At 40.0% G+C, this 13,628-nt stretch overlaps 1 protein-coding gene across 16 annotated transcripts in view; it reads right to left on the reverse strand.

The window, feature by feature from the left end:
* Positions 1–13,628, reverse strand: part of EBF1 (EBF transcription factor 1) — a 411,245-nt gene that overhangs the window by 384,998 nt on the left and 12,619 nt on the right. For all 16 annotated transcript variants that reach the window (XM_086412671.1, XM_086412669.1, XM_086412666.1 and 13 more), the window contains one exon: positions 7,080–7,153. In XM_086412671.1, the coding sequence (XP_086268797.1) occupies positions 7,080–7,153 (74 nt within the window). The remainder of the gene's footprint in view (positions 1–7,079; positions 7,154–13,628) is intronic.

The following is a 13,628-nucleotide window of genomic DNA, read 5'->3' on the forward strand; positions in this document are numbered from 1 at the left end:
CCAAACAAAAAGCAAATTATATTCTTATGTATATACTTGTGTATTTTTTGTTACTATCGTTCTCCTCCCATCCCTCCCCCACTAACCCATATGTTTCATAAAGGAACACACTGTCAATCTTATTTACCTAGCGGGTAGCTGTAAGGCCTGGGACAGAACAGAGAAGATCAAATAATGGTTGGTCGGTTGATTGGATGACTTCATGAATGAATGTATTATACTAGGGGAAATACAATCCAATAGGAAGGTAGCAGATAAAGGAAGCCTCACTGCCCCTCTGAGCAGACGCTGCCCAAGGAAGGAAAGTTCAGCCCCACCCCACCAACCCCCCAGACCACCTCCCCAGGCAAGGCAGCACTAGGCCTGAGATCTGCCCTGCGCCTTAAGCACTGTCTTCATCCCCTTAAAATATAAGTGCCCTCGAGTGAAGCCAGCTGAATCGAAGCACAGCCTAAGTGAGAACCACCCTCTCTGCTGGGCCCCAGGGGACCCAGGGCAGAAAGCAGATGCAAAGAACAGAGGTGGAGAAGGACGAATAGAAGAGGAATAAAACAAGGAAAATGGACTAATGGGCTGGAGGTGACGTAACATCATTCATAAAGAAAACTTTACACAAAGTATGAAAAACTAGCCCAACAGGTCTCCTGCCTCTCAGGTCATATCACTGCACTGCGCAGTCGTCATCCTCAAAGTGGGATTCCTGGGCTCTGTGCTGCATCTGGGGCGGTAACAAAGTAGTGTCTATGGTTTAAGCCCACTTTAAAAATAAATGCATATACACATACACATATATGTGTGTGTACATACATATGTAAACATGGAACTGTGTGCAGCATTAAAAAGAACGAAGGTGGGTTTGTCCACATCATCACAGAAAGAAGTCTACATCATAGTACGACCTGAGAAAGCCAAACTGCAGAACAGCATGTTTGGTGTATGTGTGTGTGTGTTAGGTCACTCGGCCGCATCCAACTCTGAGATCCCAGAGACTGTAGCCTGCCAGGCTTCTCTGTCCTAATGGAGCGAGTTGCCATTTCCTACTCCAGGGGATCTTCCCAACCCAGGGATCAAACCCACATCTCTTGCATCTCCTGCACAGGCAGGTGGATTCTTTACCACTAGCACCACCTGGGAAGCCCCATATGTATGGGATGGGTATGGTCCAACTTCTGGGAGAAAAAAACCAGTAGGAGAGATGGAGGGAGGAGAGGAAGAAACAAATTGTCATAAGCCACCCTCAGTTCCCTCAAATTTCTGCACAAAGTGACAGCCTATGAAAGCCCTTCCCTTACCACCCCCAGAGCTCTCCAGCCCCTCATCCTGCTTCACTTTTCTTCTGAGCACTCATTTTATATTTATTTTTCTTCTTTATTGTCTGTCCATGAGTACAAAGGTCTTAGATTGTTCTGTTCATCCCTATATCCCCAGCAACTAGAACAGAGCACAGCACACAGTAGGCCCTGTGGAGTAAGTGAAGAAGAGTAGACAGTACATATTCCATTCTGTATTTCTACAATCTTTTGATTGCAATATGATTTCCCTATCAAAAAACTAAAAACTGCAAATTGGGAAAGGAAGGTCTTCCTTTAGGCTGAGCCAGCATCTAACCTCCTGAATCTCCCTACTTCTAATGCAAAGCCAGGCACAACAAAGACCTGTCCTTCCTTCCTTCCCCATGATGGTCCTTCTCTCCTTTCCTCTCTTCTCCAAGCTGAACTGCTCACCAGCCCGCACCCAGTTCCCTCTATTGAACCCAGAAGGACCAAGAAAGGTGGGTACCAACCTCTACCATACACAAGGCAGGCATTAACCAAGAAGGGCAGGATGAAGGGAGAACAGATTCACTTGTGTTTAAGGCAGAAGAGGTCTTGGGCTGAAACAATACAGTACATGGAACAACAGACACAAAAGCACTCCAAGGGAAAAGCTACTGTGTTAACAAAAGAATCACAGTGCTAACTCCATCCTCATGAGGGTGTGACTGATAGACCTTGATCCCCTCAGATGCTGTTCTTGAGAGTCTTACTATGTGTGTCAGGTACTGCACCAGGCACAGACCTGGTATTTGCTCCCTAAAGCAGGCATCTATCAGCGGACTTGGAGTTTCCTCACTTGCCTTGTCACAGAGCAGGATTCCCACTACTTCACATGCGTTCTCAACGTGCACCCCAGTGGCAGGAGACCAATGTGGCCCAATCACAGGAGGGGGGACCCTGCCGCACCTGGGGTCCTATATACACAGTGGACTCAAAACAGCAGCCCTTTCCCCAGCAAGACTGTGTATCCATCCCTCATACAAGCTTGTCCAGGGCAAAGCAAGCTTGTGATTCTCTTTCTGAGCAGCATGGCATAGGTAGTGCCTCTCTAGCACACTGACACATGGCTTCATAAATCAGAGCAAGAGACGCTTCCATCTTCATCTCAGAGACATGGAACTTCTTCCCAGAAGTAGAGGCTCTCTTAACTGGAAGAAAGCATCACCTCCACCTTTAAGCTTTACAACAGAAAGCAAGATTATTTTACCCATTTAGCCAAAATGGCTGGAGAATGAGCATATGGTTATCTGAACAATTTGATTAATAGTAGTAAGTTCATTCTTTCCCTCAGTTAACCAACATATTCAAGTTTTCCCATTCTTAAAAAAACAGACTTGCTCCTCCTTTTGTTGATTTCTTCACTGCCTAACTATCTCCTTGCCAGAGCCTCCATCACTTCTTGCCAGCTGCATCCCATAAAACCTGGTTTTTGGGTTAGCACCTACTTGAATATCCTCTCTTGAAGTTCACCAGTGACTTTCTGGTGTTCTTCTCAGTCTTCAGGTCCATCTGGATCTCCCTACACCTATTATGTGGATGGCTCCCTGCCTCTGAAATACCCTCCTTTCATTTCTATCTCCTGTATGTTCAAGGTTCTTTATCCTAATTCTCGAATGCACTAAAAGTGACACTGTTCCCCAAGAATGTACCCACAGCCTCTCCTCTCTCTAATGCCCCATCCCCCGTCAATCCCACGTAAGGCCATAGCTTCACCTCGCACCTTTGTGAAAAGACCTCAGAAGTTGATTATCCTTCACCCTGACTGCCCAGATCCAGGCCACAGGCTCACCATCTGCAGACTTCTCCCCACAGAAATCCTACTTGGACCACCAACAAATGGACCAAAACACTCCTTCGCACACCCTCTAAAATCCTTGTCCTGTCTCACCTTCCTCCCAATCCCTGCAAATACATCCTCCCTTCTCTGAGCAGCCATGGTATTTGACCTCATGTCTCATCCCAGTCCTCTCTTTCTACAGTGCTGTCTAGTTACCAGCTTCAGGTTTCATCTCCCAGGCTAACCTGTCAGCTCTGCTACTGCAGGGACCAATCCTTTCTGGCTCTTCATTCCACTGTGTTTTTGCAAAGACTATAAGAATGAATGAAAATATCCCTAACCAGCATACCTAGAATGAACAAAGCATGTTAACATCTTAGGAGACATTTCCCTTCCTTTCAACAGTCTCTTACCATCTTTCCCTCTGAGCAACTACATGCCAGGTACTTAGCTAGATGCTGCAGATGCTGCTACTACTGCTCCCACTACTTCCACTGCTTCTATTAATATCAATGCTGATACTCTGCTGTGACTATTGATCATAACAATCAACATTCAGCACTTACTATGTGTCGGGTACCAAGATAAGCATTTACAGGGGTTATAGGATTTAATCTTAACAATGACCCTATGACAGAAGTCACAGTTTCACACATTTCTCCTCATTTCACATATAGGCAAATAAAGGAGAGAGGAAAACTGGACAACTCCTTCAAGGAGCTTAGTCCAGCAAAGAAAGACTTGCCCTAGACACACTGTTACAATGTGCTGAGTGTGCAGTTACAGGGTCTGAAGGAAAAGCACAGGATATAATAGGAGCACAGAATAAGGGGGCCTCACTCAGGCCAACAACCAGGAACACTTCCCTAAAGACACACGCTTCAGTGGGAATCTGAAGAACGAAATGAGAAAAAGCCAGCCCAAGAGGAGGGAAGAACAAGGCATATCAAGGGCCCAGGCCAACCCTGAGAGCTCACGGTCCACAAGGCATGAGGCACTGACAGTGGGGAAAGAAGGTTTTCCTAAAGAGAGCACTCATCCCCTGTGATTGTCCTGTGTCCTGGAAAGGAAGAAAATCTGCTTCCGCCTGCCTGGCGGGGACTGGAAACTGGACTCACCTTCCAAGCAGAGTTTCTATTTTCCCTTCACATTTTAAAGATGTGGTGGTGCATATAATCAAATCCTTTGTGGAATAAATCCTGCTTTTACATTTTGAAGAGCTTCATCCACAAGTATTAACAGAATGTAAAGATGACTGGTATGATAGATTCCAGTTATCCAAAATGCAGAACCTCTCCCAGAATTCCATGGAAAGAGTTCTGTGCCATCAAGTCAAAGGGATTTTGTCTCAAGGAGAGACAGTAATTATAATCCCATGGCAGCAAGTCCTTTACATAGCTCATGCAATGGATTACCCTCTCAACAGAACAAAACTGATTTTTTATATTTGCAACCACCTTATACGTAATTCCCTGATGCTTTTTTTTTTCTCTGCCAACAACAAAACAGAATCAACCCAAGCCCTTTCCTGTCGCTCTAAATTCTCTGTCTCCTTTACCATAGCTTCAATGTTCTATAAATATACCTCTTTTGTGACATAAACGCAAAGTTTTATTGTGCCGTTAGCCTTGATAGAAAGCACTGCAGAAAGTTGTTTAGAAATTAAATATCTAAAACAAGCTATTTTAAAATCCAAGGCCCTCACTATTTCATGTCTGCAATGAAGAAATTTCATCTTAGGGAAAGCAAGCTGTCTTTCACACCATATGGTTAATGGTGGTGCATAGCAATTAGCCAGGCTGATTAATGGTGAACAGACTCTAATTTTATGCTTATAATTGAGCCTGCATTTGCACCCCTGGTGCAAATTCAGCACATCCCAACTTCCACTTACAACAGGCAAGAAATCAAGAGAAATAGGATGGTGTGGAAAGTGAGAATTTTTTCTGAAGCCCCCTAAAGAGCATCAGATTTGCAATTTAAAAGACTGTTAGCCACACAATAGATGACAGGCTTATGTAATAGGGTCATGGCAGCCTGGTAAACAAACAGTACCCCTTCCACATCTATAGGCAGCCAGGAAAACCTTCATCTGTAACATTAGCAGAATGACATTTTGAATATGACTTTTCCCTTTTAGCCACACAATACAAACATCATTTGCCTTCAGTGGCTTGAGGATTTTATTTTTTGCTATTTTTATGTTTCTGAAAAATAGAAAGAACATCAGCAGTAAAGCACCCCAACCAGCATAATAAAATACTTTGGGTCAATGAATTTTAAGAACAAGAAAAAATATAAACTGCATTAATAGAGGGTAGGCTTATGTGTGAAAGGCATAATATATCTTCAAATATTTTAAGAACAGAATTATTTCTAGCATAGTCCAAACATGTACAGATATGAGATGCAAATCTATGATTTACAGATATTAGTCGGCCTATTGGTTGAGATCCATCTTCCTGTCTGTCTCCAGTTTGCTAGAATTATACGGAACAGAATACAGAGAATTCATTCTAACAACATGCTATTTGTGGGAAGGTAAAAGAGAGATATGGTTAGAAATGCAGTCATATGAAGGAGGTCATTTTTTAATGGTCTTCAAAATGATTTTACTCATTTATTCTGAAAAGTGCAGCTCAGCTCTAATTGTGCAACTGCTGTATGCAGTATAACACAAATTTTGCCTAAAAATATCTTCTAAGAAATCCCTGACCATATTTTGGGATTTTGTTGTTGCTTTAAAGTTAGAGAAAAGTAACCTGTTTGGGGAATAATTAATAAATTTTACAAATCACTAAAGTGAAAACTTGTGAAACTCCTGTATATTGTAGAATAATATATTACAGGTATGTTTTTAAAAAGGAGAAAAAGAAATTTCGATTTACGTACATCATTATATATGTAGAGGAAGTTAATATTTGAGACTTCACTAAGCAAACACATTCATCTCTTTTCTATTTTATTTCCACCTGTAGAGTTTTCAGATTGCTTTCCCCACAAGTCCCTGAGCAGAAAATAAAGCCCACCCATGCCGAAGTGGCAACTGAAATCCCTATATGAATTGGTCAGAAATAGACAGGAGTCAGGCCTGCTTTGTGCCAGGAGAACCCGCATGGCTAACAAAGCAATTAGTAGCCCTTCCCTGATACAGAGTGTCATCATCATGCTTTATCCAATTACTCAGAATATATCGGAAGCAAAGTGCCAGTGTTATCTGACAAAGAATAAGAACCTAAACTGCAAGTTAAAAGGCTGTTTTCTGGTTTACTCTCTCCCATACGGAGAGGCCAGGGAAGTGAATGTGGTCTGGTTTCACATGCAGCTTCAGACAAAAATAAAGACACTCATTTGTGGACAACATGAATGTTCACACCTTTCAGGGACTCATCTTTGCTATCTTTCCAAAACCACACTACATTTAAGAAACATTAGCTACACTGTCACCGTTGTATAAAAGGTAACGAAGATTAAGAGATCGGATGCAAGGTAGGGGTAGAGGCAGGGAACCACATTCAGTTCAAGGAGGAATGATGCCTATGTGGATGGTCATATTTTTAAGTGGAAAAATTAAAAAGAGGAACTATAACTTTCAAGTCTTATCCAAACAGAGACTTCTGCTGACATCAATAGAACTCTGACTCATTTTACTAGCAATGCAGTTGAGTGCATACATTAACACTAAAAGGGTTATATTGTATTTCATTCGATTGATAGGAAAAGGGGAAGGGCACTATTTTGTGCCCATTAACAGTGGGATATCAAAATGGAAACATAACTTATAGGATGAAATCTAATAAATAATTGAGAACCACTATGATGTCTGACACTTTACTACCAAATATATCTAACAGTTTTTAGTTTTAACAGAACAGAAATGTATACACCAAAATAGGCCTGAACTCACGTAGAATTCAGAGGTACAAATTTGAGATACAAATTCATCTTCTCTTTGGCAATTAGAGAGAAAACAAGGTATTCCTTACCTGCACATGATCTCGTGTGTGAGCAACACTCGGCACATTTCTGGGTTCTTATCTTGGCCTTCATATACTATGGCCTGTAAACAAAGGAAGGATTTGAGTTAAGAATGGAACTAAGTAGCAGAGGAAAAAACTATCACAGTCGAGTTCTTGACCATTCACCACCCAAGAAAGGCCAATTAGCTTTCAGAGCCGAAGCCCTCACCAGGCTGACCCTTTCAAGACAGTTGATGAGGATCAACCCACATGGAGTGGAAGGGGACACATTCCTCTTTGTCCCATCAACCACCTTGTTATAACACACATCTCTGGATACTTGTATGAGATGGGCTTCTGTTGTCAAGACAACCACAACTCTCTCTTTAATTCAGAATAAAAATAAATCTAATCAATGGGGAAGGGAAAATCCAGAAGGGTTTAGGAGATTGAGATACTAGTGATTTAAAATACACAAAAACACATGGATTTGATTTTTAAATAATTGTTGTCACCTCATCTTACTTCTTTCAGCTCCAAATTGTAATGTTCTAGAGGTAAGTAGTAAAAACAAGTGAGGGTATGAGTCCACTCACTGTCTTCTTTGAGATGATGCATCAATCAGGGGAAACCCTTCCTGCCTACACGAAAACATGTGTTCTCCAGGGCGTATACTCACCCAAACAGTAGAATCTGCCTGCATATGCTGGGGGGAAGGGTTGAGGGGAAGTTAAGCCATAGTTATCTCCCTCAACCAAGAAAAACTACATTTGACTCTGAAAATTTGGAGTCCTAAACCACCTCACCAAAGATGTTTTTGTCTGCTTTTACTTATATGTGTACAAACATTTTCCTTAAGGTCACCAGAAGTTTTCCTGAGATCTCTGCTTCCTGGAAGATCTACCTGTTAATACCTGGGCCAACCCACTCCAGTGTTCTTGCCTGGAGAATCCTAGGGATGGGGAAGCCTGGTGGGCTGCCGTCTATGGGGTCACACAGAGTCAGACACGACTGAAGTGACTTAGCAGCATGGGGAGAGGAGTGCTCTAAATGGGTATACATTTTAACTAACTTAACAATGTATCACTGCATTATACTAATATAACACAGTTTCAAATTGTTAATAAAATTACTTTCACACATTCAGATAACTCTCAGTTTCTTGGTGATGAAACTACCTAAATTAACCAGAGATTATTTTTTTTTTTAGGACACACAGAAAGTACAGTAACTAACTTGTATTTGGCTGAAATGTGCTCTCTTTATGAACCTGGGACTTTTAAAACCATAAATGATGGGGGACAGCTTATGAAATTGTGTGTGCAAACCCTCAGAACAAGCTCTCATTTTATGTAACTCCAGAACAAAACAAAAACTGCAACAACTTAAAAAATGACAAAAAGAACCTGAATAAGGATAAAACCGTTCTCTACCACTGACCCATCAAAAGTCTTTCTTTATGGCTGGCCTGCTATAACCCTGTATTTTTAATGTTTTATTTTACCATAATTTTAGACATACAGAAAATCACAAGAATATATAAAGATTTCCAAGATACTTTACCCAGATACTTCACTTTACCCAGATGCTTCCAATGTTTACATTTTTAGTAAACTAAATTTATTCATCTTTCTCAATTTTCTTTTCCTGAACCACTTGTTAACTGCAGACGTGCCCTAAATACTTCAAGATGCACTTCCTTAAGACAAGAAATTCTCTTACATAACCACAGCACAATGATCAGAATCAGAAAATGAACATTAGTACAACACGATAATGTAAACACCTGAGAGTCACTGGCTGGGCAATGCTGTCCTTTACAGCAAAACAAACAAACACCCTGATAACAATCACTGCATCCAACTGTCATATCACCTTCAATAAGAAATATTCCTGAGTGTTATTTCATGACATTGACACTGTTGAAGAATGCTGCTGCTGCTAAGTCGCTCCAGTCGTGTCCGACTCTGTGCGACCCCATAGACGGCAGCCCACCAGGCTCCCCCGTCCCTGGGATTCTCCAGGCAAGAACACTGAAGAGGGTTGCCATTTCCTTCTCTAATACATGAAAGTGAAAAGTGAAAGTGAAGTTGCTCAGTCAGGTCCGACTCTTAGTGACCCCATGGACTGCAGCCCACCAGGCTCCTCCGTCCCATGGGATTTTCTAGGCAAGAGTACTGGAGTGGGGTGCCATTGCCTTAGAGGCAAGTTATTTTGTAGAACCATCCTCAGTTTGGGTTTGTCTAATGTTTCCTCAGACTAAAGTTACGTAACTCAGGGCTGGAATACCACAGACATGACGCCAAATTCCCAGTGTATCACGTCACTCTGTCAGCTAGTTGCACCAATGGCAGTGAAGTCTGACCATTGGGTTAAGGGAGTGTTTGCCACCCATCAGAGAGCAAAGCCAGATCTGTGTAAAGTTAATACTTCATTTTACGAAATTCATAACTATCTTCTGGTTAGATCTCGTATGTGGTGCTAAACACTTTAAATTACGCACTTCTGCAAAATCCTATTATCACTCCATGTTCTATATGTTCTCTTAATATCCCTGGTAACCTCTGTTTCAACTTTAGTTTTCTGTCATGCTAAACTAATACAAGTAACTTGGAAAACAAAATTCACAAGTATTAATGGGATTTTCCCTCCTGTTTAAAAAATAATAATTTGGCTTTTTTAGGACGAAGGAATATCAATTACATCAGACCTTCTCATTTTGATTCTTTCTAGATAATACCAGTATTATTTTTACTGAGACTACTGATTCCTCTGAAATCAGTGGACCCCTGATGACACTCCATTAAACATAGGCTGCAGTGAAAATATGTTGATGACTCCCCCAAAACAGTAGATGATCCACGGACTCCCAGGAATTCTGTCTTTTTATCTTTGGTGACTGAACATCATTTGCTGCAGGCCCAGGGCCTCCGTAATACATCTCTACCAAATGTCAACCTGCCACTTCACTTCTGGCAGCAGAGACTTCCTCTACATCAAGCACAGAAAAATGAACGCATGAGTTTGGATTTGCTCAGAAATACTTAAACTCTGGGGACAAATGGAAGCAGGAAACTTCTGCTGTCCCTTTCCTTGGGGCCTCTACACAACAAAACTTTTCAGCATATAAACACAGATAAACAAGTGCTTGCTGCTTCTGTGACTTCTGAAATAAAAGCAAGTGAAACAGAGTCTTTTTCCTCTCCTTTTAAAGAATAGAACTAAAATCCTGGAACTAGAGTAATCTAGAACCTCAGTGTCATAGCATTAGCTAGCTATACAGTGGAACTCCATTAAAGGCATCTCCACCTCCAACCTCATCTGTTTTTTTGGTTTTTTTTTTTTTTTTTTTTTTTACTGAGAAAACTTATTAACACACATACCATACCATCTTATAAAAATATGGTCTGAGAAATCAACATTCTGATGAAATCCAACATAGGAAAACAGGATAAATCTATTTTGATAAGTGTCTCTGATGTAGAGTGTCAACAAGACAGAGTCTCTAAAAAATGCCAACAAGTTCTCTCTGGCTTTCACACACATCAAGTCTCTACCATCTACATTTAGTACACATGTTAAGACTGGTTCACAGTTCAGCAAACCCAGACTTCAAGCCTAAAAGGAAAGGGATCCTCCAGCACAACTTAGGGAAAAGTTCTGCTTTTCTTCCTAATTTAAATATGTGCCTCTGTAGGGTGTGAGTAAAGCTCCTTGAGGCTTGGATCAGCTGGGAGATCACAAAAGCTTATAAACAGCATTGACCACTTTAAGTGAAACCATTTTAATAGACAGCTGGTTTAGGACCTAGACAATGGAACACCAAGAAAAAGGCTTATTTTCATCCTCCATAGTAAATCATGCGTCTGCTCACTGGGAAGAAGGTAGTCTGCTGTGAGACCGACAAAGACAACAGTGGTTTAAATAAATCAATGTGTTCATCAGGGGTAAGAATGGGAGGCCTGCTACAGAAGTGGGCAAGAGGGAGAGAGAAAACATATAAAATATATTATTCAAATAAATGAATCAATGGTGAATCAACCAAAAAAACAAACCAAAAAAAAAAAAAATACAGTATCAGGTAGAAAAGATGTTTACGTTAATCCTTCCAATGCAAATATAACCCTTAAGGTGGCAGGAATGCTTCAACAGGAAGAAAAGGCAAAGAATAAACAGCACAAAATTCGTCTCAGCTTTAAAAACCTAGTGAAACTGATAAAAAATAAAGTTGTCAAAACTTGACAACTTTGGAAATTTATTCTTCTGAATATACTAGCCTCCCTTTTCTTAATGTTCTCTTCTAATGAGCATAATGAAATTATCACAATTATTTTAAACACTCCATTGATTTTCATATTGAAGGTTTTTTCAGAAATAATTTTTTATAATTAACAAAAAAGAAGGAAAAATAAGAATTGTTAAAACTTTTATATCCTTACACAGCAACACTGTCAGAAGGTTTACTGTAAGAGGATGAAATGCCAGCAGTTTCAAATGCCCATTAACCTATACCATCTTTGAAAAGAAATAAAATCAACTGAGAAACTCTGCTTCGGTAGCTACTGTTTTAGAAGGCATCTTGTGAAGTACGGTTCATCTTTGCGTTTCTAAAATACCACTGGGTCTTAAAAGTTAACTGAAAACTACTACAGATAAAGACCACGCAGTAAAACAAAAAATACATGGTGAACTTACACTGGGATCACACATCAATGGGATGCCAAAGGAAATACAGAGAACTAAGCATGATTTTCTTTGCTTACTTTTCTAATAGTTTTAACTCTTTGCGTCCAATGCCAAAACAAAATGGGCAAAGAGAACACTTTTGACTTTGATTCATCAAAATCTGAAAGGGTTTTAGGAACAAAATGTTTTCATTAGGAGTCTTCTTGGTTTACAAACAAACCATCAGAGACTTGTCATCATCAACTGAGAAAGACAGAAAGAGAGAATGAAAGGAAAGAAAGAGTTGGAAGGAAGGAAGAAAGGAAGACAGACTGTGGTTTAGTCTCTAAGTCATGTCCAACTCTTGCGATCCCATGGACAGTAGCCTGCCAGGCTCCTCTGTCCATGGGTTTTTCCAGGCAAGAATATTGGAGTGGGTTGTCATTTTCATCTCTAGGGGATCTTCCAGACCCAGGAATTGAACCAGGGTCTTCTGCATTGCAAGCAGATTCCTGCATTGCAGGGGATTCTTTATTGACTGAGCTACAAGGAAAGCCCAGACAAGTTACCTATAACTAACAAAAACTCCTAATTTTCTATTTAAATCAAAACAGCAACCTTAAAAATATGTCACTTATTTTTTTTTCAAACTGAAAATAAAAAGCCAAACCTAATTTGTCACCTTAAAAATACATTCACAAATGCACAAAGTATCTCTCTCAACCAGAAGTAAAGTGTCCTCTAAACACAGTCAACATGACTTTGGCAGCAAAATGCCAAGAACTGAAACTAATCAAAAAATAATATAAACACCTACACTATCAACATACAGCAACATTAATCATTACATTCGACCACCAAGTTCTAGTACTTGTCATTAAAAAAAAAAAGGTATTAGCTAATGTGGTTCGAGAAACTTTTAGTAGGTGAGGGAGTCTCAGTTAAAAATTAACCTATGCCAAAGAAAACACTACAAATTTGACATTTCATAAACAATTGTGTCAAACAGCAATCCAAAATTAATAGTGGAATAAATTTTTTAAATTATTTTGCTTCAATTAGCAGTTTTGCTACTGGTGAACAAATTAATACAAAAACGTAACTTAAGTTCAGCCACTAAGCAGGCCTGTTTGCAGAACTGAATTAGCAAAGTTGCAAAGGAATGATATCATATTCAGTAAGCTGTTCAGCTACATCACAGCCCTGAATAAAAAGAGAATGTGTACCAAAAGCAGTTAGCTTCAGAAGGCATTTTTTGTGCCTCAAAGAAATAAAATCTCTCATATTATCCAAACACCAAGATAAAAACTGAATCATTATAACAATATCGTATGATATTTCTTTTTCTAGCAGTAATAAAAGATATTTCACTCATATGATAACTACATTTACATCTATATTAGCAGATACAACTGGCTTTGTTAACTCAATGGGGTAATAATAGTAATAATACAATAATAAAAGCAGAGAATTTATTAAGCACTTAATATATGCCAGTCACTGTTCTAAGCACTTTTCATGTATGAATTCATTTTCACAACGGAGCTTCCAGGTAGGTGCTACCATTCCTTCCATTAGTTTCCAAATGCTTACACATTTTAATAACTAAGACCAAATCATTCTTGCTCAACAACTATATAAACAATTCACCAACATCCAAACACTTCTTCATCCCTCTCAGCAATATAAGACATGAGAACAGACTATCCATGCAGTCATACAAGTTCAATAAATGCATCGCTACAAATACGTTCGTTTTTAATGCTGTTCAAACATTCACATGGAAACAGCTCTAGCGTAAATATCCCCGAACAAATGGCTGTATATTATCCAGGAGGGAGCAGTTGGACCGCCAGACTGGGAAAGTACTAGGCCATCTGGCTCCAGCAATCTCTCCAAAACCATCAGCTT

This window comes from Bos grunniens, chromosome 7 (genome assembly GCF_055505025.1).
Source record: "Bos grunniens cultivar Pamir isolate PY7600 chromosome 7, Bosgru_T2T1.0, whole genome shotgun sequence".
Taxonomy (NCBI): Eukaryota; Metazoa; Chordata; class Mammalia; order Artiodactyla; family Bovidae; genus Bos; species Bos grunniens.